Source organism: Rattus rattus, chromosome 3 (assembly GCF_011064425.1).
Source record: "Rattus rattus isolate New Zealand chromosome 3, Rrattus_CSIRO_v1, whole genome shotgun sequence".
Taxonomy (NCBI): domain Eukaryota; kingdom Metazoa; phylum Chordata; class Mammalia; order Rodentia; family Muridae; genus Rattus; species Rattus rattus.
This window is the reverse complement of record NC_046156.1, coordinates 6,270,670-6,298,310: the sequence shown is the minus strand read 5'-3', so window position 1 is coordinate 6,298,310 and position 27,641 is coordinate 6,270,670. Positions and strand designations below refer to the sequence as shown.

The 27,641-nt window shown below is 39.7% G+C and overlaps 1 protein-coding gene across 1 annotated transcript in view; it reads left to right on the top strand.

The window, feature by feature from the left end:
- Lrriq3 (leucine rich repeats and IQ motif containing 3) overlaps positions 1 to 27,641 on the top strand; it is a 93,136-nt gene that overhangs the window by 57,948 nt on the left and 7,547 nt on the right. The window contains exons 6-7 of the mRNA XM_032897117.1: positions 1,407 to 1,536; positions 27,540 to 27,641. The exon at positions 27,540 to 27,641 is cut by the window's right edge and continues 625 nt beyond it. Of these exons, the coding sequence (XP_032753008.1) occupies positions 1,407 to 1,536; positions 27,540 to 27,641 (232 nt within the window). The remainder of the gene's footprint in view (positions 1 to 1,406; positions 1,537 to 27,539) is intronic.

Below are 27,641 nucleotides of genomic sequence, written 5' to 3'. Positions count from 1 at the left end.
CCCTGTTGCCTTCTTTCAGGTCTCCTGCCTTCTACTGTAGCTCTATTTCTTCTCAACCAGTCCTCGCTAAGTTTAATGATTGTTTCTTGAAAGAGTGTGAGTGCAACCTATTTAATGGAGCATAGGCAGATTGTCAGTGGCTACAACAGCACTCATTACCTGTGCAGAGTCTTTCAGCAGGGTTAGGGTCTCACCAGCCCTCATCTCCATGCATGTGATGTGTCCACCCAGTGAGTTCATGAATTCTATGGCTTTGTCATGTCCAGAATAACCCAGTTCCATAGCACTCCTCCCTTCACATCTGGCTCTTCTATTTTCTGTACCCCTCATCCATGATGTTCTCTGAGTCTTGCATAGAATAATGTAGATGCTCTGTTCATGGTTCAGTACTCAACAGTCTGTTATTATACATACTTGACCAGAATGCCAGCCCTTGCTCCCCTTCCTTCCACTGACTGTTACTACTACTGACTGTTCCTATCACTGACTGTTCCTACCACTGACTGTTCCTACCACTGACTGTATCTATCACTGGCTGTTCCTACCACTGACTGTTACTACCACTGACTGTTACTACTACTGACTGTATCTATCACTGACTGTTCCTATCACTGACTGTTCCTACCACTGACTGTATCTATCACTGACTGTATCTACCACTGGCTGTTCCTACTACTGACTGTTCCTACCACTGGCTGTTCCTGCCACTGACTGTTGCTTTCACTAACTCTTTCTACCTCTGAGTGTTCCTATATATTTCCTATGACTGTGGCTATCACTGACTATTCCCAGCACTGACTGTTCCTACAACTGACTTTTCTTCTCACTGACTGTTGCTATCATTGACTTCTATCAGGTTGCTTAACAAAGCAATAAAAAATGGAGCTTTTAAAGACTTATTAATGTTAGTTGTCTTACAGAGTTTTAAAAATCAAAATCATAGTACTGAACTTCACATGCGAAAGCTCCTTGAAGCCCTGAAACATTTGATATCACTGATTTGGTTAGTTTTTATTATCAACTTGACATGATGTAGAATCAGCTTGGGAGATTTTTGTGGAGATTTTATAGATCAGCGGGACCTGTGGGTGTGTGCATTTGGGTTATCTTGACTAGCTGAAGTAGGAAGACGAATCCACTAGAGGCAGTGCCATTCCTTAGGAAGAGGATTCTGAGCTATAATAGAAATGGAAAAAGTTAACTCTGCTTGTCATTTATGCATTAATTCCATGCAGTTTGCCTTTGACAATAACTAGCTGCTCCAAGTGCCTGCTGCCTTGACTTCCCCCAAGTGATGGACTATAACCTGGAGAGGCAAATTCTTCCTTATATTGTTTCACTTGTCACAGTATCTTATCACAGCAATAAGGAACAAGACCCACCAATGCCTTTATTTGTCTTCACAGATGAGATATTCTCCTGATGACTTTAAATATTCTACTGAGTACAGAAAACACATTTCCTGTCTTTCATATGAGTTGAAAACAAAAGATATTGTTGGAAATTCAAAACAACCAAGACATCACATTCAGAAAGGTTGGTATGTTTTGATGTGAGTGAAAAAAAAAGCAACAACAAATCAAGCACACAGATTTTGAGCTATAAATACTGGATTCTGAAATACACATTGAGGTTTGAGTAATTTTTCACTATGTTATCTCGGTATTCTCCTTTACAGTATTTCATTGTAACATATCCATATTTAATACGTGCTATAAAACAGTTACAGTCTTTACAATATTATCTTGGTGATACTTCCAGCAGTTTGATTACTATATAAGATTGTTTTAACTATCCCACTGTTTGTGTATTTATATGTATGAATTGTTCTAGAAAGCTTTTGGTTTTTTCTTAATTTTTGTCTGGACAATTTCTTTTATTAATTATTTTATTTATTTACATTCCAAGTGTTACCGCCCCTCCTTCGTGGTCTGCAGTCCCAGAATTCTTTACCATATTCCTTCTCCCCTTTTCCTCTGAGAAGTGCCCACCCCCATCAGTCATTCTCCTTCCCTGGGGTTTCAAGTCTACGGATTAGTCACATCCTCTCCTACTGAGTTCAGCCAAGGCAGTCATTTGCTACACAGGTTTCACCTGCCACAGAGCAGCCTATATGTGCTCTTTGGTTGGTGTCTTAGTTTCGGAGAGCTCCCAGGTATCTGGATTACACTGTTGGTGTGCCTTCAATTCTTCCGGTAACTCAACCATAGGGGTCCCTGACTCCAGTGAAGTGGTTAGCTGTATCTCCATCTGTCTCAAACAGCTGCTGGTAGAGCCTCACAGAGGACAAACATGCTATGCTCCTGTCTGCAATCACAACATAGCATCAGTAATAGTGTCAGTTTTGGTGCCTACCCATGGTATGGATCTCAAGTTGAGCTGGTGACTGGATGGCCTCTCCTTCAGTCTTTGCTCCATTTTTGTCCCTGCATTTCTTTTACACAGGAACAACTGTGGGTCAAAAATTTTGAAAGTGGGTTAGTAACCCCATCCCTCCATTGGGGGGCGCTATCTACTGGGTGTGGTCTCTTCAGGTTTCATCTCCACCATTGGGCATTTCTGCTAAGGTTATCCCCATTGAGTCCAGGAAGCCTCTCACATCCCAGGGCTCTAGGACATTCCTGAGGTTCCCCACTCCCAGCAGCTACATATTTTCATCCATTCTTCTGGCCATCTGGGCTTCTCTTCTGTCTCCCCCATATCTGATCCTGCCTCTGTTTTCCCATTACCTTCCCCTTTCTTACCCAGGTCCCTCCCTCGCTCTGTCCCCATGATTATTTTGTTCCTCCATCTAAGTGGGATCAAAACATCCTCACTTGGGCCTTCCTTCTTCTTAAACTTCTTATAGTCTATGGGTTGTATCATGAGTTTTCTGTATTTTTTTTTGCTAATATCCCTTTATCAGTGAATAAATACCATGTAAGTCCTTTTGGGTCTGGGTTATCTTACTCAGAATTATGTTTTCTAGTTCCATCCATTTGCCTGCAAAATTTATGATGTCCTCATTTTAAATTGCTGAATAGTACTCCATTGTATAAATGAACCAGATTTTCTGTATCCAGTCTTTGGCTGAGGGACATTTGAGCTCTTTCCAGCTTCTGGCTATTAGGAATAAGGCTGCCATGAACATAGTGAAGGAGGTGTCTTTGTCATAGACAAAGTAGAGCATCCTTTGGGTGTATGGGCAGGAGCAATATAGCTGAATCTTTAGGTAGAACTATTTCCAACTATCTGAGGAACTGCCAGATTGGTTTCTAGAATAGTTGTACAAGTTTGCAGTCCCACCAGCAATGGAGGAGTGTTTTTTTCTCCTCATCCTAGCCAGCATGTGCTGACACTTGAGATTTCTTTTTAACCATAAAATTTATTTATTTTTAAATTTATTTTTACACTCTAGATTTTATTCTCTTTCTGGTCCACCCCCTAAGAGTTCCACATCTCATACCTAAGGTCCCCTACACACACTGACCCCAACCCCATCTCCACAAGGATGTCCCCACCCCATCTACCCCACCAGACCTCTAAACTTCCTGGGGCCTCCAGTCTCTTGAGGATTAGGTGCATCTTCTCTGACTGAATCCAGACCTGGGAGTCCTCTGCTGTGTATGTGTTGGAGGCCTCATCTCAGCTGGTATATGCTACCTGGTTGGTGATACAGTATCTGTGAGATCTCGAGGGTCCAGGTTAATTGAGACTGCTGTTTCTCCTTCAGGGATGCCCTCATCCTCTGCTTTCTCCAGCTTTTTCCTAATTCAACCAGGGTGTCAGCAGCTTCTGTTCCTTGGATGGGTGCACATATCTGCATCTGACTCTCTCTGCTGCTTGTTGGGTCTTTTGGAGGGCAGTCATAGTAGGTCCGTTTTTGCCCCATAGCTTCAGTAATGGTGTCAGGTCTTGGGACCTCCCCTTGAGCCAGATCCCACTTTGGGTCTGTTGCTGGATGTTCTTCCTCAGGCTCTTCTCCATTTCCATCCCTGCATTTCTTTCACACAGGAAGAATTATGGGTCAGAGTTTCGATTGTGGGATGGCAACCTTATCCCTCACTTGATGCCCTGTCTTTCTGCTGGAGGTGGATTCAATAAGTTCTCTCCCCACTGTAATGGCCTTTCATCTAGGGTCCTCCCCCCCCCCCTTTGAGTCCTGAGATTCTCTCACTTTCCAGGTCTCTGGTACATGCTAGAGGGTCTTCTCAACCTCCATCCTTTCAAGGTTGTCTGTTTCCATTCTTTCTACTGGCCCTCAGGGCTTCAGTCCTTTTCCCCAACCTAATACCAGATCATGTTTCCCTCTCCCCCCCAACCCCCATCTCCTTTTCCTCTTTTCCCTCCCAAGTGGAACTGAGGCGTTCTCACTTGGGCCCTTCGACTTGTTGACCTTTTTGAGTTCTGTGGACTGTATCCTGGGTATTATGTAGGTTTTCTTTTTTTTCTTTTTTCTTTTGGCTAATATCCACTTATTAGTGAGAACGTACTGTGCATGTCCTTTTGGCTCTGAGTTACCCCTCAGGATGACATTTTCTAGTTCCATCCATTTGCCTGCAAACCTCAGGATGTCCTCGTTCTTAATAACTGAGTAATATTCCACTGTGTAAATGAACCACATTTTCTGTATCTATTCTTCTGTCATGGGACATTTAGGTGGTTTCCAGCTTCTCGCTATCACAAATAAGTCCACTATGAACATAGTGGCACATGTGCTCCTGTGGCATGGTGGGGCATCTTTGGGCTATATGCCCAAGAATGGTATTTCTTTAGATAGGTCTATTTCCAATTTTCTGAGGAATCTCCAAATTGACTTCCAGAGTAGTTGTACCAGTTTGCAATCCCACCAGCAATGAAGGAGGTAACATGTGTTGTTACCTGAGGTTTGACCTTAGTCATTCTGACCGGTATAAGGTGGAATCTCAGGGTTGTTTTGATTTGCAGAGTGGGAGGCTTCAACACCCTACTCTCCCCAATGGACAGCTCATTGAACCAGAAACTAAACAGAGACACAGTGAAACTAATAGAAGTTATGAACTAAATGGATTTGACAAATATCTATCAAACGTTTCACCCTATAACAAAAGAATACACCTTCTTTTCAGGACCTTGTGGTACCTTTTCCAAAATAGACCATATAATTGGTCACAAATCAACCCTCAACGTATAGGAAAAGATTGAAATAATCCCATGAACCCTATCAGATCACCATGGCCTAAAGCTGGTCTTCAATAACAGCAAAGGCAACATGCGCATGTGGAAACTAAACAACTCTCTACTCAATAATAATTTGGTCAAGGATGAAATAAAGAAATTAAAAACTTACTGAAATTTTATGAAAATGTTGACACATCATGCCCAAATTTATGGGACACAATGAAAGCAGTGCTAAGAGGAAAATTCATAGCAGTGAGTGCACTGGTAAAGGAACTGGAGAGATCTTAAGCTAGCAACTTGACAGCACACTTGAGAGCTCTAGAACAAACAGAAGCAAACTCACCCAAGAGTAGAAGGTAGGAAACTCAAACTCAGGGCTGAAATCAACCAAATAGAAACAAAGTGTGCAATACATAGAATCAACAAAACCAAAAACTGGTTCTTTGAATCAACAAGATAGATAAACCCCTAGCCAAACTAACTAAAAGTTCTAGAGGCAGTCTCCAAATTAACAAAATCAGAAATGAAAAGGGAGACATAAACACAGAAATGGAGGAAATTAAAAAAAATTATCAGATCCTACTAGAAAAGCCTATACTCAACCAAACTGGAAAATCTAGATGAAATGGATGAGTTTCTAGACAGATACCTTATACTGAAGTTAAATCAAGAGCAGGAAAACTTTCTAAACAGGTCCATATCCTATAAGGAAATAGAAGTCATTAAAATCCTCCCAACCAAAAGAAGCCCAGGGCCAGATGGATTTAGTTCAGAATTCTACCAGACCTTCAAAGAAGACCTGATATTAGTATTCCTCAAACTATTCCATAAAATAGACACAGAAGTAACACTACCTAATTCATTCTATGAAGACATATGAGTTTTTATCTTAGCCATTCTTATGGTATAAGGTGGAATCTCAGAGTTGTTTTAATTTTCATTTTTCCTGATGACTAAAGATGTTGAACATTTCTTTAGATGCTTCCTGGCCATTCAAAATTCCTCTGTTGAGAATTCTGTTTAGCCCTGTACCCTATTTTTAAATTGGGTTATTTTGTTCTTTGGAGTCTGAGTTTTTGAGTTCTATATATGTTTTGGATATTAACCCTTTATGAGATGTAGGTTTAGTGATATTTTCCCAAACTGTATGTTGCCATTTTGTCCTATTGGCAGTGTCCTTTGCCTTACAGAAGCGTTTCTGTTTCATGAGGTTCCATTTGTTATTTGTTGATTTTAGAGCCTGAGCCATTGGTGTTCTGTTCAGAAAATTTTCTCCTGTGCCAAGGCCTTCAATGCTATTTCCCACTTTCTCTTCTATTAGATTCAGTGTATCTGATTTTATGTTGAGGTCCTTGATTGACTTGGGTTTGAGCTTTGTGCAAGGTGATAAATATGGGTCAATTTGCATTGTTCTACATGCAGACCGCCCTTAGACCAGCACCATTTGTTTAACATGCTTTCTTTTTTTTTCAGTTTATGTTTTTTGTTCTTTCTTAAATATCTCCTTATCAGTAGTGTGTGGTTTATTTCTGGAACTTCAATTCTAATCTATTGATTAGCATGTCAGTCTCTGTACTAATACCTAGTACAGCTTGAAGTCAGGGATGGTGATTCCTCCAGAAGTTATTTTATTGTTGAGAATTGTTTTTGCTATCCTGAGTTTTTTGTTTTTCCATATCAAGCTGAGAATTTCTCTTTCCATATCTGTGAAGAATTGAGTTGGAATTTTGATGGGGATTGCATTGAATCTGTAGATTGCTTTTCATTAGATGGTCATTTTTTTTACTATGATAATCCTTCCAATTCATGAGCATGGGAGACCTTTTCCATCTTCTGACATCTTCTTGAATGTGCATTTTAAATTGTTTCTAAGAAAATTTGTACTTGAATCTTATTTCTCTACTCTGCCAAAATGGCCCAGCTGATAAAGAGCGTTTTGCATTTTGCATTTTCTTTGACTGTTGAGTCAATGTTTTCTATGGTATCTTCTACACCCGAGATTCTCTCTTCCATCTCTTGTATTCTGTTGTTCATGCTTGCAGCTGTAGCTCCTGATCTATTTCTTAGGCATTCCATCTTAGGGCTGCTTCCATTTGAGAACTCTTTATTGCTTCTATTTCCATTTTTAGTTCTTGGACTGTTTTGTTCAATTCCTTCATCTGTTTGATTGTATTTTCCTGTGTTTCTTTAAGAGACTCATTTGTTTCTTCTTTATGGGCTTCTACCTGTTTGCCTGTACTTTCCTGTATTTTTATTTACTTATTTTTATTGGATATTTTATGTATTTCATTTCAAATGTTATCCCCTTTCCTGGTTCCTCCTCTCCCATGCCCTCTCCCCCTCCTTCTATGAGGATGCTATCTCTCCTACCTACCCACTCCCACCTCAACACCCTGGCATTTCTCTACACTGGGGAAATGAACCTTCACAGGACTAAGGGCTTCTCCTATTGATGGCAGACAATGCCATCCTTTGCTACATATGCAGCTGAAGCCATGGATCCTTCCATGTGTACTCTTTGATTGGTGGTTTAGTCCTTGGGAGCTCTGGGAGGTCTGGTTGGTTGATATTGTTGTTCTTCCTGTGGGTTTGCACACCCCTTCAACTCATTCAGTCCTTTCTCTGACTCCTTCGTTGGAGTCCCCATTCTCAGTTCAGTGGTTAGATGCAAGCATCAAGCATCATCATCTGTATCAATAAGACTCTGGCAGAGCCTCTCAGGAAGCATCCATATCCTGTCAGCAAGCACTTTTTGGCATCAGCAATAGTGACTGGGTTTGGTGGCTGCATATGGGATGGATCCCCAGGTAGGGCAGTCTCTGGATGGCCTTTCCTTCTCCACTCTTTGTTCCTGTATTTCCTCCTGTGAGTATTTTGTTCTCCCTTCTAAGAAGGACTGAAGCATCCACATTTTGGTCTTCCTTCTTCTTGAGCTTCAAATGGTCTGTGAATTGAATCTTGTGTATTCTGAGCTTTTGGACTAGTGTCCACTTATCAGTGAGTATATATCAGGTGTGTTCTTTTGTGACTTGGTTACATCACTCAGGATGATATTCTCTAGTCCCATGTATTTGCCTGAGAATTTCATGAAGTCATTATTTTTAATAGCTGAGTAGTACTCCATTGTGTAAATGTACCACATTTTCTGTATCCATTCAAGAAACTTTATACCCTCCTTAAAGACCTCTATTATCTTCATGAAATGGGATTTTAGGTCAGAGTCTTGCTCTTGTGGTGTGTTAGGATATCCAGGTCTTGCTGTGGTAGGAGAACTGAGTTCTGATGGTACCAAGTTAAATTGGCTTCTGTTACTGATGTTCTTGTGCTTGCCGTTTTCCATATTGTTATCTCTGGTGTTAACTGGCCTACGTGTCACAGACTGGAAATGGCCTAGGTTAGGGCAGATCTAAGCATGTAGTGAAGTTTCGGGGAGAGGCATGCCACTCTGCCAAGGGATCGGGTGGAGGTGCAGATTGGAAGGAGTTGTTTTGACAATTTTCAATTCAGTAGCAAGTTTAGTTTCCCTGAGATTGTAAGCTTTTTGTTTCTGATATTCAGCTTTAATTCATTCGGTCCCATGGGATTCAGGGTTTATTTCAGTTTTCTTATGTGTCTGAATATCTCTTCAAATTTAGAAAATGTTCCATGAGCTGCTGAGCTGAAAGTGTATTCTTTTGTTTTTGGTGAAATGTTCTGTAAATATTTGTAAGTTCAATCTGCTTTATAATGTCCAGCAAGTTAATAATGAAGTATTTGTCAACATTTCATTGAAATGTTGAAAATAATGCATACACACATCACATTGAAGTGTGTTCTTTTGGAGAACATATGTTTGAGGTTAATTTTGAGTGTCAGTATTACTGGAAGTGTAATGCAGCAGAGGACAAACCACTGGATTTCTTTTTATCAGATTATTTGTAGTAAGAAGACAACCTTCTGGAATGAATCTTTGGGTTTCTTTTTCCATATAACTTTACTCTAACTGACAAGTTTATCTCCATTTTTACTGCAATGCATTTAATTTATATTAGTACTTGCCGCACTTATGCTTGCGATGCAGATCCAAGACCAACAGTTCCCCAGGAATTCTCCAGGTCTTCAATGCTAGACTTGTGCTGCTGAGGCAACTAGCCTGATGTACTGAGGTCTGCTAATGACTGTTTTCTGTCTTCCCAATTGTGCTTGTTCTACATAGACAATAAGACAACCTAATTAATCCCCCTTTAAGTTATATTCCTTCCATGATTTCTGTTCCTCTATTGAACCCTGACAAACATAATATGTATGGTGTTTGGGAAGAATTTTCTTTTACATTGGTGTATTAAATTAATACACACACATATGTGTATATATTGGGGAATATATGTGGGTATACACTCAGAGAGAGACACACAAACAAATATAATGTAAATATATGTACATACATTTTTTCCAGATGAAAGAATTTCCAACATTTTAAATACGTTGTGATTTCATTATATTATTTTGTGTGATGCTTTTGGTTTGTTTGTGCATGTGAGACACTGGAAACTGAATAAAAGGCCTTGTTTCTTGTATGTCCTATACCACTGAGTTAGGCCTTCAACTTCTCTATCACTTTATGTGCATAACTAATATGTATTCAGGTAAAGCCTTTATAGTGTTGATCTCTTATTTTATATTGAGATTTTTAAAATTTTTAAACAATTTTTAATACTACTTTCCTTACAAAAATACATATATATGCATAAATTTGATAAGAATAAATTTAATTTTGTAATGGACTAGTATTCATCTGGTAACTAAGAACCCTGATGAAAAGAAGTTACAATCGAATATAAAGGAAGAAATGAAACAATTCTCAATACTTGTCTCTTCTCTGTAGTACATTCAATTTAAGCTTATTTCCGAGTATCTTACAAATAAATGAGACTCAGACTATGACTATTTCATTTGGTTTTGACAATTACTAGGGGTATGACACCTAATCAATTCTTCTAACTGCTAGCCTGGCTACTTCCCCAATGTCGTACCCTAGACACTCACTGCTTCTCCTGGCCATGAGTTCATTGTTCCTCTCCCCTCATGATAGCTTCCTCTTTCCTCTTGTTCTTCCTCCACCTCTGCAAGTCTCTCTCCCCCAACCAGGTCACCTCAAACCCACCTACCTCTAATTCCTCCAGCAATGGGCTGTAGCCAATTCTATTTAACCAATACTGTTAAATCAAGAAACAAGGTGCAGTGCTTGGACAGACTGCCTGTTTTTGTGGGAATGCTGTAAACATATGAAGGGAGTCCCTCCCTCCCCCTTCTCTCAGTACTGCAATTAGGATGTGCTTTGTGTTATTCCATGTAGCCTATTGGATATACTGAATATGCTAGTTAGTTCAGTACATGTGAGACTTAGTGCCACTGGATTGTGTTGTAAATAGTATCCACGGTGCTTGTATTTACAAAGTATTTAGGTACTAACCAATATCTGTACCTAGATTGCTTAGCATAGATTCATGTTTTTAATAATTTGAATTTTAATGTTTTCTAACCAAATAATTTGTTCTTCTTTTTGAAAATGATATGTAATTATAACTCAAAACTTGCAGGTAATATTGTATTTCATTGTGGCTAATAAACACATTTCATATTTCATTCAAATCAGTGTAAATCATGCATGTTGTAATCTATTAACAAGAGTATGTTAGAAATTAGATGCTAGGACCTTGTCTTGGTGCTGAAAGGGCATACCCAGCTGACATTATAGAGCCTGAAGTATCTGAAGTGAATGCCAGTACACTTCAGTCCCTCATTAGGACTGGGGACGGATGAAACTTTTTGTCATTCCTGCGCACTACCTTTTTGTCCTAGGCAACTGAAAAGAAGCCAAAGTCTGGTAGGAAGCAGCAGCTGTTGCATAAATGCTGTTTCTGAGAGCATTCTATTCAGAGTATAAGTTCATAGGTCAATTGTTTGGAGGTCACCTTGACAAAGTACCTGTGACCGCAGTAATCTGCTCTCCCCGTATTTTCCTCCATCCCAGCCTCTGTCTCCTTGCACATCTACTTAGATTCTGAAATGATGACTCTCAGGATTGTTTTCCACTCTATGCCTCCAACCTTTTTCCTCTAAATGCATCATTCAGACCTTCCTAATGTCAGCCTTCTTGTCTACATACAATTTTAATAATCTTTTTCCTTACTTGTTTGCTTGAACTATGAACATTAGGATACAAAATAATATGAGTTAAGCTATTTCATGTAAACAAGTAGAGTGCATGTACACATAAAACTAAATTTTTTCTTTGCAATTTAACACTAAAACATTCTGTATTTTTTACTTCTATATAATAATTCGGATTTCTTCATTATTACTGTTACTGGCAACAACAAAGAGGGATAGAATACATAGAAATCAAATAGGCTATATTTGGAATTATTTTGAAACTAAGCAACATTGCCACATAATTCATATTGCCAACCTCCTGCAAAGCTAGATGAAAATTATGTGAGCAATCTCTCCACTTGACTGTGAGCAAAAGTGGAGCTCATCAGTCCAGAGTGAAAAACAATAATGGAGATTATTCTATTGGTTTCTTTGTAAAGCTCAGAGGACATGGATTCCACTTGGATAGCTGTGAAGGCCTCCCGACCCATGGCTTCTTAAATATAGATCAGCTTCATTGTCCTGAGCTATTTCAGTTTTAGGGTTTGTGTGTGATGGGACTTGGGATGAATCATTCTGGTAAATGAGACATTAGCGTCACACACAGACTCTGAGATACAGTCACATCCGTAGTCGGTTGATACAAATGCGTAAGATGCTGCCAGTGGTTCAAAAGAGGGCGAGCATGTGTTTTGAATGTCAGATATTTTCCTGTAATCCATGAAATGCCAACTATTTTGAAGCTTCAAGGAAGAAGTCAGAAAACTAAGTTTGTTTCTTGGTACTTGACTTGGTATTGGCCATTCACCCTATGGAGAAAAGACCAGCATAGGAAAGCCTGTGGCTTGCAAAGTAAAGTGTGAGGATGGTGATTTCAAGGCCTGATTTGCTGGGGAAAGCTATTTCCTATCACGTAAATGTTAAAGCACTGTCTAATAAACCTACGCCAAGCGCAGTTGGAAATAGTGGAAAGGATAAGAAGTTAGGTTGAGTGTGTGGACTTCTGGCCTACTGTTCTGGGACAAACCCTTAGTAATTTCTTTTCAATACCTAGAGTTTTTTGAAGTCAATAAAATGATGATTAAGAACTTAGGTCTGAAACACTACATATGCCTCAACAGGATGTCCTGGCATCAAGAACTGGTAGAATACAACACATCAAACATTGCCATTATAAGGAATGGTTTCAGCAGAGAATCTAATTCTAATTCAAGACTTTAAACCGGAGCTTCTAATCTTCAGCATACACAAAGAAGCCCAGAAGGGAGGCTGTTGTAGCTTCCACTTGAAGTGCATTCCTAAGTTCCCAAGTAAGGTGTAGCTAGGGGATTTGATGATCAAAACAGAAATTCCAGAGAGCTCAGAGGACTCAGAGAAGGTATGATGAGCTACTTGCCTGAGGAGAATCACACCCATCTGAGAGCAACACCCAGCTCGTGCTAGACACATCAGTCTACTGTGGTGCCCTCTGGCACCTGAGATTTATTTCCCTGTTCTTATTTTTTATAGTCAACATATCTGAGGGTTGGGTGGGCCGGATGGCAGAAGAATAGGATTACATTAAAATGTTATCCAAACCTTATGGGGAGATGCTGCGTACAAACTGTCGCATGCTTAGTTTTCTTTCATCAGTGTGTTGAATGTTTGGACAAGGAAAACAACAGGTTGTTGGTGACCAGTGGTCATCATTTTATGCTTAAAAACATTTCCTTCTTATGACTGTCTCAGATTTTGTAGAATTTGGTTAGAAATGTACATTTTAGCTCTAGTCGATGGATTGTTACTAAAGTATGTGAGTTGCTTCTGGATTAACCTGTAAAGCACAACAAGCTACTGGGCATCACTGTGGTGGTGTTACTCTTATTTTCAGCACTTAGTGAGTTTATTATTTACTCCAAACAAATAACCTGAAAATAGTTCAAATTTATAATAGAGTATGCATTGCTAGATGTGATATTCTCTCTCTCTTGGGGACTACTGATCCAGGGAATCTGAAACAGTCAAATGCATATCTTTTATGAAGTTTACATTCAAATGACTAAATATCCAATAAATGAATGAGTGAATAAAACACTTAGAAGTGGTAGTATGTCCTATGAAGAATCCTTACAAATGGAATGGAATTTAGAGAATAGTGAGGTTTAGGTAAAATAAGAATTTTTTTTATTTGTCTGGTTGCATTACATATATAAGGAAATAGCTGAAGACAGGGAATTTATTCTATGATGAAAAATAAATGATCCCTATAAAAATGATATGGAAGATGACTGCAACAAAAATGAGGTCACCAAAGGCATGGTGTGAGAACAAGCATCAGACATTTCGGGTGAAATGGCATGTACTGTGGACTGAAAATATTCCAAGTACAGGCAGGTAAGCTTGTGTAAGCAGGAAGAAAGATCAACAAGAAAGCAATGTGCATATGTGAAGTTAAGGCAGTCCTGTGGTATTATTTTCTAGTTATACATATTGATAACTTTTTAATATGCCTTCATCTATACTCATATCAGAAGAAATTATCAGGGACAGTAAGGCCAGTTAACACCTGAGATAACCAGATTATGAGAGACAAAGACAAGAACATAAGCAGCAGACACCAATGCCACTTGGCACAATCAGAACTCATTTTTCTCACCACAGCAAGCCCTGGATAGCCTAACACACCTGAAAGACAAGATTCTGACCTAAAATCTCTTCTCATGAAAATTATAGGGGACCTTAAGGTAGACATAAATAACTCCCTTAAAGATTACAAGAGAACACAAGTAAATAAGTAGAAGGCCTTAAAGTGGAAACACATAATTCCATTAAAAAATATAGGAAACACAATCAAAAGGAGAAAGGAATTGGACAAATCTGCCCGGGACCTAAAAATGGAAAGAGGAACAATAAAGAAATCACAAAGGGAGGCAATCCTGGAGATGGAAAACCTAGGAAACAGATCAGGAATTACAAATACAGGCATCACCAACATTTTACAAGAGATAGAAGAGAGAGTTTCAGTCTTAGAAGAAAACATAAAGAATATTGACACAACAGTCAAAGAAAATACAACGTGCAAAATGCTCCTAACCCATAACTTACAGGAAATTCAGGACACAGTGAATAGAAAAAAACTAAGAATAATAGGAATAGAAGAGAGTGGTTTCCCAATGCAAAGGGGCAGAAAACAACAAAATCATAGAAGAAAACTCCCCTAACATAAAGAAAGAGATGCTCATAAACATAAAAGAAGCCTACGGAACAGCAAATAGATTAGACCAGAAAAGAAATTCCTCCTATTACATTATAATAAAAACACTAAATACACAGAACAAAGAACATTAAAAATGGTAAGAGAAAAAGGCGAAGAAACATATAAAGGCAGAATTATACCACAGTTCTCAACAGAGACTCTATATTGGACAGATATCATGCACACTGTAAGAGAACAGAAATAACATCGATGGAGAACGATACTTTACTCATCAAAGGATAAATCCACCAAGATGAACTCTCAGTTCTGAACATCTATGCCCAAATGCAAGGGCAATTTACATTTGTTAAAGAAGCACTAAAGCTCAAAGGACACATTGCATCTCACACAATAATAGTGGGAGATTTCAACACCCCACTCTCACCAATGGACAGATCATCAAAACAGAAACAAAACGAGTCACAGTGAATCTAACAAGTTATTAAACCAAATGGATTTAACAGATATCTATAGAACATTTCCCTGTAAAACTGAAGATTATGCCCTTCTCTCAGCACCTGTTTGTACCTTCTCCAAAATTGACCATATAATTGGTCCCAAAACAAACCTCAACCAGTACAAGAAATTGAAATAATCCCATTCATTCTATCAGGTCATCACAGACTAAGGCTTTTCTTCAACAACAATAAAGACAACAGAAAGCCTACCTACTCATGGATAACTCTTTGGATAACATAACTGAATAACTCTTTACTCAATGATAACATTGTCAGGGAAGAAATAACGAAAGAAATGAAAGACTTTCTAAAATTTAACAAAAATGAAGGGACAGCATACCCAAATTTATGGGACACAATGAAAGCAGTGCTGAGAGGAAAATTCATAGCACTGAGCACCTTAATAGAGATATTAGAGAGATCATACACTAGCAATTTAATAGCACATATGAAAGATCTGGAACAAAAAGAAGCAAGCATACTCAAGAGGAATAGATGACAAGAAATAATCAAACTCAGAGCTGAAATCAACCAATTAGAAGCAAATTAGCCCAAAAGCTTGGAACATCTAAGAAAAAACTCACAGATTATATGAAGCCCAAGAAAAAGGAAGAGCAAACTGTGAACGCTTCATTCCTTCTTAGAAAGAGGAACAAAATACAGGATCAAATACGGCACAAAGAGTGGAGCAGGGAGAAGGAAAGGTCATCCAGAGACTGGCCTACCGAGGGAGCCATCCCATATGCAGCCACCAAACCCAGTCACTATTGCTGATGTCAAGAAGTGTTTGCTGACAGGAGCCTGATATGAGTGTCTTCTAAGATGCTCTGCCAGAGCCCTACTGATACAGATGAAGATGGTTGCAGCTAACCATTGGGTTGAACAAGGGGACACCAGAGTCCTTAGGAACTAAATCACCAACCGACGAGTACACATGGAGGGAACCATGACTCTAGCCACATATGTAGCAAAGGATGGCCTTGTCCAGCATCAATGTGAGGAAAAGACCTTGGTCCTGTGAAGGCTCATTTCCTCAATGTAGGGTAATTCTAGGGTGTTAAGGTTGGAATGGGTGGGTGGGAGTTGAAACATCCTCATAGAAGCAGGGGGAAGGGAGAAGGGGTATGGAAGAGGGGGAAAGGGGATAACATTTGAAATGTAAATGCATAAAATATCCAAGAAAAAAAATTAAAAGAGAAACAAAGAAAACTATGCAAGGAATCAACAAAACTAAGAGCTGTTTCTTGGAGAAAATAAAAAAGATAGATAAGGGCACAGAGACAGTATCCAAATTAACAAAATCAGAAATGAAAAGGGAGGTGTAAATGTATTTCAAATAAAATATTATTGTTGAAAACAGCAAGAGAAATGTAGCTCACCATTTGCTGGCAAATTTTATTGAGATCAATAAGGGACTGCTTATCAGAAATAACAGCAACCAGAAGGCAATGAAATGACCTATTCTTATACTGGGGGAAAGCAAGAAGGGTGAACAGGAAGTACAGACCTTCTAACAGGGAGAGCTGAAGCTACAACTGCTAAGAGACTTACCTAGAAGAAACGTAAAGATGGATTGTATCATGCTGAGAGCAAACAACATCCAGTATTTGTTCCAAGTCCACAAAAACTCCCCATGAAAGAATGACCCCAGTAATTGTGAAATACAGTATACACAACTAACCTTGCCATTCTTTAAAACTGATGTAGAGAGCAACTGAATTAGCCAACATATATAGAACATGCATTGCTGAGTCTGTAGCCAAGAGGAATGTAGTGTTGTTGTAAATAGACAGAGGAAGAAGGCAGAGTAACTAATGTACCACTGGAGTGAAGAGATGAAGGGAGGTAGATGTGAACCCACGAAAACAGAGGCAACAAGGAAGGAAAATAAGGAGAAAAAATGTGAGACATAAAAGAAGAATTATGTCGAAATAAAATTAAACATGAATTGATAGCCTGATTGGATAAAAGCATTCCATGTCTGTTTTTGAAACCAACCAAACTTGAGTTTTAGAATTTCATATGCCACCTGACTATCCTGATAGGAAGGAATTCTAAGTAAAAATCAGTCAAGGGGGATCAAGTGACTATTTTAATAGTATCCCAAACATGTTGCCAAAACTGTCACTAGGGCTAAAGATGTATATTTCCTGATAATCAGCCCTCTGGGAATACACAATAAGTACAAGTATTCTAGAAGGATGTTCTCAAAACTGTGGAAAGCACAGGGTAAGAAGGAAAACAAAGGTAGAAAGAGATGGCACGATGCTGACAAACCAGGCCTTTGCACATGGCCATGCAAGCATCTGTGAGTGTCCATGGCAGTCTGTCCATGTGCTCAGTCCTGGCAAAAACCTAATGATTAGTATTGTTTTTAGAAATAGAATAATTGATTCTGAAATCCCTTTGGGCATGTGGGGTTTGTGCAACAAACTCCACATGCTCTTTTATGTGCAAAGAAAACTAAAGCAGAAACCCAGTGGAGGAATAAGGACATTAGTCCACTCGTAAAACCTCTGATCCAAATTGTGTCTTTCTTACAAGTTCAGGGACAAAGATGAGAGGATCCACCCAGTAGCTGATGGAAACAGATGCAGAAACCCACAGCCAAACATTAGATGGAGCTCAGGGAGACTTATAGAAGAGTTGGGGGAAGGATTGTGAGACCTGAAGAGGATAGAGACTACACAGGAAAACCAACAGAAGTCAACTAACCTGGATGCTTGGAGGCTCCCAGAGAATGAATCATCAACCAAAGAGCAAGCGTGGGCTGGACCTAGGTCCCCCACACATATGTAGCAGTGTGCAGATTTGTCTACATGCAGGTCCCCCAGCAACTGGGGCAGGGACTGTCCCTAAAAGTGTTGCCTACTAGTGAATCCTGTTCCTCTAACTAGACTGCATGGCTGTGACTTGATGTGCCAGGGTGAGGAGATACCCAGAGGAGCTCCCCCTTCTCAGAGATGAAAGGGAGGGGTGGGGGAGAGGCCATCTGAGGGGAGACTGAGAGGAGAGGGGGGCTGATACTGGGATGTAAGGTGAATAAATAAATTGATAAATAATTGAAAAATAAAGAATAAGTACTGAAAATTCAGAGTCATCACAGTTATGAAACTGGCATAAAGTGGATAGTGACCTCAGTGATGTATGTGATTGGTGTGTGTGTGTGTGTGTGTGTGTGTGTGTGTGTGTGTGTGTGTGTTTACCAGTGCCAAGACAATTAGGGAGGAAACAACACCTTTAAAGAAAGTGCCACCGAGGTAGGGAATTCAAGTGTAACTTTCTCATACCAGAAACAAACTACCTCACCTCTGACACAGGCTCTAGTGTGTGTTGTGATGGGCACAGTAGTCAACTTAAATATGTCTAGAGCAATATGGGGTGAAGTCACATAAAAATCATTTGAAAGCCAACAGAGTATGAGCTTTGGGTGGTGCGATATGGCTGTCACCAGCAGGAGCAAATCACAACTATGGAACTATCTGGGAGCACTCTGTCCAGTGGGCTACCAAGTCCCAAATGTTTAATTTAACTTCAAATGAATATGGATGGTCCTTAAAATTTATGTTGAAGTTATTTTTATTGTTTTAATGCTCATTGTTTCTTATTTATAAATTTGAAAATTAGGTTGGATTTGGGTTTAGAATATAATGAATAATATTTTTCAGTTATATAGTGCAGAAAAAGGTGCTCTCAGAGAGTTCTTCTACGGAATGGGTAATTTTCTGAAGGAGACGGCTGAGGTGACTGAACAAATGCCCTGACATTGAAGAGTATACACTGGTTTTGCATAAACTCCCAGCTCTGTTGCAAGTACCCACTCTGGGTGACCCACAATTTTCTCTAACTCCAGTTCCAGGGAATCAAAGATGTCTTACCTCCTCTGGCATCTGCACACTCACCCCTCCATGCACACACACACACACACACACACACACACACACACACACACACACACACACACCGGGGGAGGGGAGGGGAGAGACAGAGGGATAGATGTTTCTGAGCAGGGTAAACCAGTCATCTACCCAGCTCACTTTCTATCCTTGTGCACATCTGTCCCAGCACAGCTCTTCTATGAGCAGAGTGTAGCATTTTCAGGAGCTTTAACTTTGGTAAACTTTGTCGTTGTTCCTAGTTTAGATAACCCATCTGCACTACTGTGGTCCCCACAAGTATGGGTATGGAGAAGGAATCACAGAAACTCCCCTGTGTTGTAGGTAACAAAACAGAAGATGGGAGGTGTGGGCCGGTACCGTAGATTGCATTTTCACACTTCACAGATCAGAACGGAACCCTGTACATGATAGGACTTGGTGCAACTGGCTCCTTCACATTATTCCCTCACCAACCCTCAAGTACCCACCCCATCCTTTTCTTCCCTTACAGCAATGCTTTAACCTCTGCACACTCGTTCAGGCCACGTCTCTGTGCTGAGAAGTCAGAAGAGTTTGCTAACAATAGCAACCACTTCACATCCATTTGTGAAGGGACATGTCATAATTACATTGATTTTAAATAAGGTGGCACGTCACAGATGTATCATAAACCTGTAATACATTCAGAAGTGAGGTCAGTCTCAAATGACACAGGCTTCTGTATCCCAGGGCTCTATTGACCCAAAACCTAGCAAGATGACTGAAAACTAGGTACAGTAGCATCCAGTTGTTTGACTCTTGTGTACAGAAGCACACCTATAGCTGAAAAGAACAGTTGACTTAGGAATGAGTAAAACCATGTGTAACACTATCTCAGAAATACCCTGTGCAAACTGAGAAGGAATGACCTGTGCTTCCAGCCTCTGACGTTGTCAGCAATAATCACAGAAGTCAGTTTCTGTTTTGTTTCTGGGGTTGGGAGTGTCTCACTGAAGATTCCTCTCTGGTTTGAAGCTTGTTGATCAACTGATCTTGTTCTTCCGGGCTGCTACCTCCTGACATGTTTTATTGAAAAAAATTCTCTAAATAGAAAAAAATTTATGCTGGCTCAAAGAGATCCTCTTATTATAAGAAGATGTCATTTTGAAAATGTATTAATAAAAACTTTAAATATGCTTTGTGGAAGTTAATTTGGCTATAATTTTGAATTGGTACAATGCTCGTGTACATGCTTAAGTATGGACACTATACACTGTGTTGAACAGCCACACATCACACACTTTTAATGTAGTTTACCAAACATTTTCTACAGATTTTCCTTTCCCAAAAAAATATTATCACTGCCCAATGATTAATGCAGTCTACACCCTATTAGTAATTGTTGATTACTTATTTTTCTGATGTCATGTAATTCAACAGCAGTCTCTCTGGCTTTATGTGAAGCATTCCACGCGTTTATATCCTTCTGCTGCTTTACTGTGTGTGTATCATCCCAGATTGAACATCCATTTGGTCTCTTAACCAGTCACCCTCTCATACTCTTGTGGTCCATGTCGATATCTGTTATCTTCACAGTGAAATGCCGCACACCACACGTCTCCGGTTCTTACATTACTGCACAGCTCACACTTTGCTGGACCTACAGTGCTACACACCCCTGACCTCATTTCGTCTCTCTGGTTACAACTGCTACCAGTTCCCTTTGGCTCACTGGGGTCTGTTTTTGCAAATTTCTGCCTCCTGACTTAAGTAGGGTTTATCTTTTCTTCTTGATTATTCATCGCTGCCTGCCCTGGTTATTCTCTTTTTCCATCCTCTTCTTATATCTTACATCAATTTTCCTTACGCTGTCTTCCTTGTCCACCCAATAGAATCCCTAAGCCATCAGCACCCGTCTTCCTCAGGGAGTTCTTATTTGAAGTTTCGCATGGCATCTGTCTTCCCTGCTTCAAGAGAAGTTTCTTGAGACAATCCATGTATTAACAGATCACTTAACTCCTTTGTTAAAAATATACCCAAAACACAACAAATATTCCACTTTCATATACCTTTTCCATGTATGTGTAGGTGGACATTTGTTATCTATGGTTCACATAGACAGTTCACACAAGACAGTTTTGGATTAAAGAGAGATATGTACAATGTAATCAAGCAATTCTCAAATAAAATGAAAACCAAATTTTCAGAAAATACAAGAACTAGAAAGAGTTGAGTAGGAATGTCATGGTTGTGACGTATGTGCACAAATTACACACGCACCTGCTAATATGTGGATGGGTGACTTTAAGGTAGACAGAAAAATTAGGATACGCGATCAAAATAATCTTAGGAAGCTGGATTCTGTTCAGTTCTTCAGCGAGGTCACATGACATTTTAAGTGGCTGCCAAGGGGAGGGAATCGATGTCATTTATACTAGTAGACCACTGAAACTGAGACCTGAAACCAAAGGCTACATAAATGCCCACATGGATTTAAATATACAAGCTCCGCTGTCAGAAAAAAATTTAAGTAGAAAAACAATTAATACAACAGACTGAATTACTATGAAACAGTAGAAATAAATCACTCAGGAGAGAGACAATAATTAGCTGTGGTACAGGTAGCAAAATAGGTAGCAATTAAGAAACCCAGGTATTTTAAGAGACTGTGAATATATATGACCTTGGAAGGCTTTGTCCAGCTTCTAACACTCTATTTATTTCTACTTTGGAACTTGATTCACTGAGCCCCTGAGTTGCTTCTATAAACATTACTTGAAGGTAATTGTTTAAGAAGAGAGTACAACCCTCACGGACACCACAAATCCAGAAACAGAGGCTGTTCAAACTGGTACCTGTCTACTTGCATATTCTGACTGAATATCAGAAAGGAGGAGGGTGGGTCTGTCTCATACTTCTTTGCATTTTAGACAACTTTTAGGTTCCACGGGGAGGGGCAAATTTGTGAGCTAGGCCTACATTTCTTTGTTAAAAGTAAGCAATGACTTCATATTCTCAGACAGGCAGTGAGAGGCATGCCAATGCTTAGCTCACTGCCCCTTCGTTACCCATCCAAACAGGGTTAAGGAACGTTGTTTCGGCTTATGGATACTGGTTTAGGCTTCTTATTAAGGAAAAAAATCCCAAGAAATGAACAAAATGTTCCCATCATATTTGAATCATGAATATTTTTATGGGTAAAGGAATGTGATAAGCTAGGAAATGTTTCTTTGCAACTGTCTGGTTCCTATTTTCAGGCCTGGAGGGCTGTGTCTGTTCCTTCCATGATGCCTGAGCTTCATGTCCCCTTGGCTGGAACAGCAGCCCTTGATGGCCTTTATTTTATCCAAGGAGAGCTTGCTGGGCTGATGATCTGTGCTCCTTTATGAGGTCCTCAACAGTAACAACAGCAATAGCAACAATAACAACCCCAACAACAACAGCAGCAACAACAACAAGAACCACAAATCAGACATAACTTATACACAGGAAAGTTTTCCATTTTAGTTACTTGGTCAAAAATCACACTTTGTTAAAGCTGATAGCTATAGCCAGAGAATGAGAAAAATATTCATATTTGGTGGATGTTAAAGGGCTATGAAAAAATACAGTTTTGGGACCATCAATAGATGTCCTTAATTTTCCACCATAATATTTTACACTCTTGTGGTGTCTCAACCTAGCTAGAAATTACTCCAATATCTGTGTGTGTGTGTGTGTGTGTGTCTATGTGTGTGTAGTGTCAGGATTACTATTTAAATCACCAAAGTAGCTATTATTTCTAAGCCAGCATTTCAAATGCCAATTCTTTTTCCCCTAAATTGAAAAAAATACTATATGAATGAAGAGGGTTAAATTAAACGACATGACCATATTCTTCATGATGCAGTAAGCTGGATAAAAGGCTCTTTCAAAAGCAGTGTCAAGCAGTGTCTGGAAAATGTGCGCCATTGTATCTCTAGGCATTTCTCTGCACTCAGGCTGGGCCAGACACGCAGAACAAAAATGCACTAATGCCATTCTCCTCTGCTTCCTTGCACCGTAACATGACAGTCCACATTATTTTATGTCAGCGCCCTTCACATCCAAAGGTTGGGCCACTGCCGCTCTTGTTCCCTTCGCATACAGAGACAGGTAACCTTTAGCCCATTTGCCTGGGAGTGTATTTATTATCATTCCATTAATTCAAAAAATAGAACACTAATCTGAAATCTAATATTATCAAAACATTTTAAATGTAATTTTAATTAAAATATAATTACTTAATTTTGTCCCTTGTCTCCAGTCCCTCCCATTTTTCCATGTTTCCCAATTGTCTCCCTCTCAAATTGGATTCTATTTTATTATTTCACACACACACACACACACACACACACACACACACACACACAAATACAGCCTGCTGCATCTCTTTTTTGTGTGTATATCATTTCAAGACTGACCTCTTTATACTGGATAGACAATTAGGGAACTCATGCCAGAGAGAGTCTGATTCTTCCTTTCTCAACAGGGATTCACTGCCTGTACTTTGTCTAGGCATAGGCCTCTGAGAGTCCTCAGGTTGGACATTAGCATATATATTGATATTGTTGTTCAGAGCTTGCCAGGAATTCTGCTGCTAAACTGTATGTTTGAAGAGTGATGATATTATCAAAATATTTTATTTGCCATCGAGTCACTCCAGACCATAAAGAAGCTGCTATGTGTGTTATCACCAATCTATTCCACAGGATTGAACTTGCATGTACAGTAATGTGATGGTCACCATTGTTGACTTGTGTGTAGTGTAGAGGAGTCGTGGAAACCACCACAGGAGCCTCTCACCTGCTTCAGCTTGTATCTGTGTCCATGGGAGATCTCCCATGCCACCTCCTCAACTAAGCGTGACCTCGGTCTCTTCCGTCCTGATACTCTCACTAAAGTCCAGTGGGAACTCCCGATGCCATTAACAGAGCTGAGACATGGACAAGTCACAGCACAAATCCACGAGAAAGCTGGTCTCACATGAGTTATCAGTAAGATCAACATCAGATATTTCAGGTTACTTATGTTAACGTTTCATAGTTTTCATGATTGAGATATCTTTTACCTTTGGTTAAGGGTATTCCTAAATACAATATTCAATTATTGTGGAGCTTTATGATCTCCTAAATCTTGTAGGAGGACTTTGGACTCGTCTTATAAAACAGAAATTTTCCCTAAGTAAAACAACTATTTAGAGTCAAAATAATTCCTAAAACTCTATTGTCACCAAAACAGACATGAACCAAAGACAGAGAATAAGAAACTAAGGAACAAAGCCATGTGTGCCAAGAAATGATGCTGCTGGAACAATTAACAAAGAATAAGCAGGCTTAGTAATCAATAGTGTTGGAAAAGCTGGGTATCTACACTCTAATTTTTTTTGCAAAAAGAACTCTAATACATTTCACAAGAATAAATTTGCAGTGAAATAGCAACTTAATTATTATAATATCTGAAACACCGACAATTATAGAGAAAACAAGAAGGCATGAATCTTGACATGCATCTTACTAACATTTTATTTCTATATATATTTAAAACACAGATAAGTTAAAATAAATAAGACTGCATAAAATTAACAATTCGCTGTATAACAAAAAAGAAGACAAAGGAACTTATGGAATGAGATAAAACATTTATGCATTGCATATAGGATAAGGGATGATATATAAAATTGATAAGAAACCCGTATAATTGACAGAAAAAAAAAACAATAAAAATTGGAAAGACACCATGCATATTTTCACAACAGAAGCAAGCACTCAAAAGATTTACATGACTGGGTATAAAAGAATGAGTTATATAAATTGCATGTTGTTGTGTCCAAGCACAGAAACTAGTGAATTAAAAATCCTTCCTAGACCCCATGATGGTAGCAGTAGGATTTGGAGCTGGTCAGGCTGACTCCATGTTCAAGACTTTAAGTACTTCAAGTGATTTTACTCTTGACAATCAAATCTGTCTCTCCATTTGCCCACCCTTCCTCCCAACAGCAGTGCGGAAACAACACAACAGTCTGAGAAGGTTTATATGTAAAGTACTAGGGTACAGTTGGAATCAAAGAAGATTCACCCTTAAGGAACCCTGTCCACTCTATTACCAGTGCTTGGACATTGGTAGCATGTGACCCACCATATGACGAAGGAACTGTCATAAGATTTTTTTATTGTTTTACTTATTTACATTCCAAATGTTGCCCTCTTACTGGTCCACTGTCCATGAGTTCTTCAACCCATCCTCCCTCCTCTTTGCCTCTGAGAGGTTCCTCTCCCACTCCCAATTCCCCTCACTCACCTGACTATCACCACCTCACTCCCCGATACAGGTTTTAAGGATCAATACTGTGTATTGATTATAGAGAAATGCTCTGTGAGAAGGCATTTAAGAATGGAAAGAATCTGGACAGTAAAGGAAACAGCATTCTACACAACCATAAACGCACCCTGAAAGTCTGGCGATGGGTGAATATGGTCTTTGTGTATATAGTGAGAATTCATTTATACGGCAGCTTCTTTCCATGACACGTGGCCCACAGTTAGAAGTTAGCACCGTCCTTCACCCTGCCAATGAGGAAACACCAAAGGCTATTTTGTTTTGTACAAAAGGTGTGAAAAAAACCAGAGTCTTGCTAAGGAATGTAAATGGAGAGGTGTGAGTAGGTTCTGGAGCAAGGCTGTGTTGGTTCAGAGGAATACCAGGTACAGAAGAACTACTGTGTGTGTGTGTGTGTGTGTGTGTGTGTGTGTGTGTGTGTGTGTGTGTGTGTGTACGAGTGCACATGCAGAGGGACCACAGATACAGACCTGTTGTGTATGTGCAAAGGGACCACAGATACAGAAGAACTCCTGTGTGACTGCAGAGGGGTCACAGGTATAGAACGGCTGTGTGTGTGTGTGTGTGTGTGTGTGTGTGTGTGCGCGCGCGCGCGCGCGCGCGCGTGTGTGTGTGTAGAGGGACCACAGATACAGAACTGCTGTGTGTGTGCAGAGGGGCTCCAGGTACAGACAAGCTGCTGGGCTATCCAAGTAGACAGTGGGAGGTGGCTCTGCCATCACCAACAGGGACTCTACTGTCTGGTTTTTGCCAGTTTTTTATTTCCCTTTTGGATCCTTTGTGTTGGTATTCCCAAGTATTGTATTTTAATTATTTTGTGTAATTTATTATTTAATAGTATACACAGCTTGATCTCATCATGAGGATCTCTTTGGGCCTTTAGTTAAAATCCCTGTAATGTTTCTATGTTCCTGTCACCTGCTGGTGTCATGCATCCAGTTCTTTTCCACAGCCAACTTGCTTCTGTGAACTTCCCATGATCTGTTTGAGCGATTTAACTTAAAGGCTCTAAGGAAGCCCTCTCCCAGGGATGATTTGAAGACAGCACTAGAGTCACAGAGCTGCGTCTCAAGCAGAGGAGGCAGCCTCGCACAGGAAACATTTTCCTTCTTGAGCTTTGCAAGTATATGTTATGTCTGTTTTCTTGTCCATCAGTAGGTTTACAAAGAGTACATATGGGAACCACAGAGTATTGTTATTGTATTTGTCAGACTTGTTGTCATAACAAATACCCCAGAAGTGGATATGGTCTCATGCATGATTCCCGTTTATTTTTGGCTTCATCAGAGTCCCAGCTGGACAGCTCTAGTGTGTGATTAGTGTTGCAGCTGCTGCTTCTATTACCAGAAACTCTTTTGTCCCACAGCTCCACCGTGAGCTGGGATGTTTTGTCCTCGTGTCTGTAAAGGGGTCAGAAGGAAGTGAGAAGACAGCAGAGGAGTCACATGTTGTTTAAAGGCCTTGGATGAGATGGGATGGTGCATTTTTGTTCAGTAGTGAGATTCAGCTTATCCTGACATGCAGTGACAAAGAGGCTGAATCTTGTGTCTTTTTAAAATAGAGGAGAAATACTTTGATGGCTGCTACAAGTTTTCACTACAGTTAGAAACACAATGTAACTAATTGCAGCACTGTTGGAAACACACGGGGTAATGTTAAGTTGTAATATTTCCTGGAAAGCTTCCAGCCCAAGATCCCTCAACCAACAAACTTAGCAAGTGCACAAAACTAAGAACAGATCAGGAGAATAACTGTAAAAAGTTGTCACAGCCAACTGTGACTGTAGAACTGTGACCATTCTCCAAGTTGATAAATGATAAACTCTAAGGAATCCAGTTGCTCACAGCACAGAACAGATAACTCTGGTGCTGCCTGACTCAGGGCCTGTTTGCTCATGGTTTTCTTTTTAGCAAACTGTATATAAATTTCCCTGTGTAAGTATATGCAAACGATGTCTAACTCTATAAAACTTACCACTGAGTATATAAAAATTATGTCTCAGGTACACAAAACCATGTCTGAGGCTGTCTACTCAGTAATAAGTACTATGTCTAAGTACCACACGCAGGAGCAAGTGGTAACTTAATAATAAATCCTCTGAGTACCACACGTAAGAGAGAGTGGTACTACTGAGGCTATGCAAGTCAGCTTCGCATGAGAAGTGATACAAGGAACAAGGGATTGTATGAGGTACAGTTACATGGGACGAGGCTGTAACGGTGGGTTTCGTTTCCCATATCAGGAGTTGGAACCTGGGGAAAACAATGCATTTGGTGTAGTCTCCAGTGTGCCTGAAGTGAAAACAAGCTCAGCTTTCATGCTGTCTGTCTGTCTGTCTGTCTGTCTCCTCTGATACAGGTCAGAACGAGATGAAATCTGATTCTGAGGATGAGGAAGTGGACACCAAGTTTAGGATATCTGCGATGAAGATCCCTCTATACCCTTCCAGATCACTCAAGT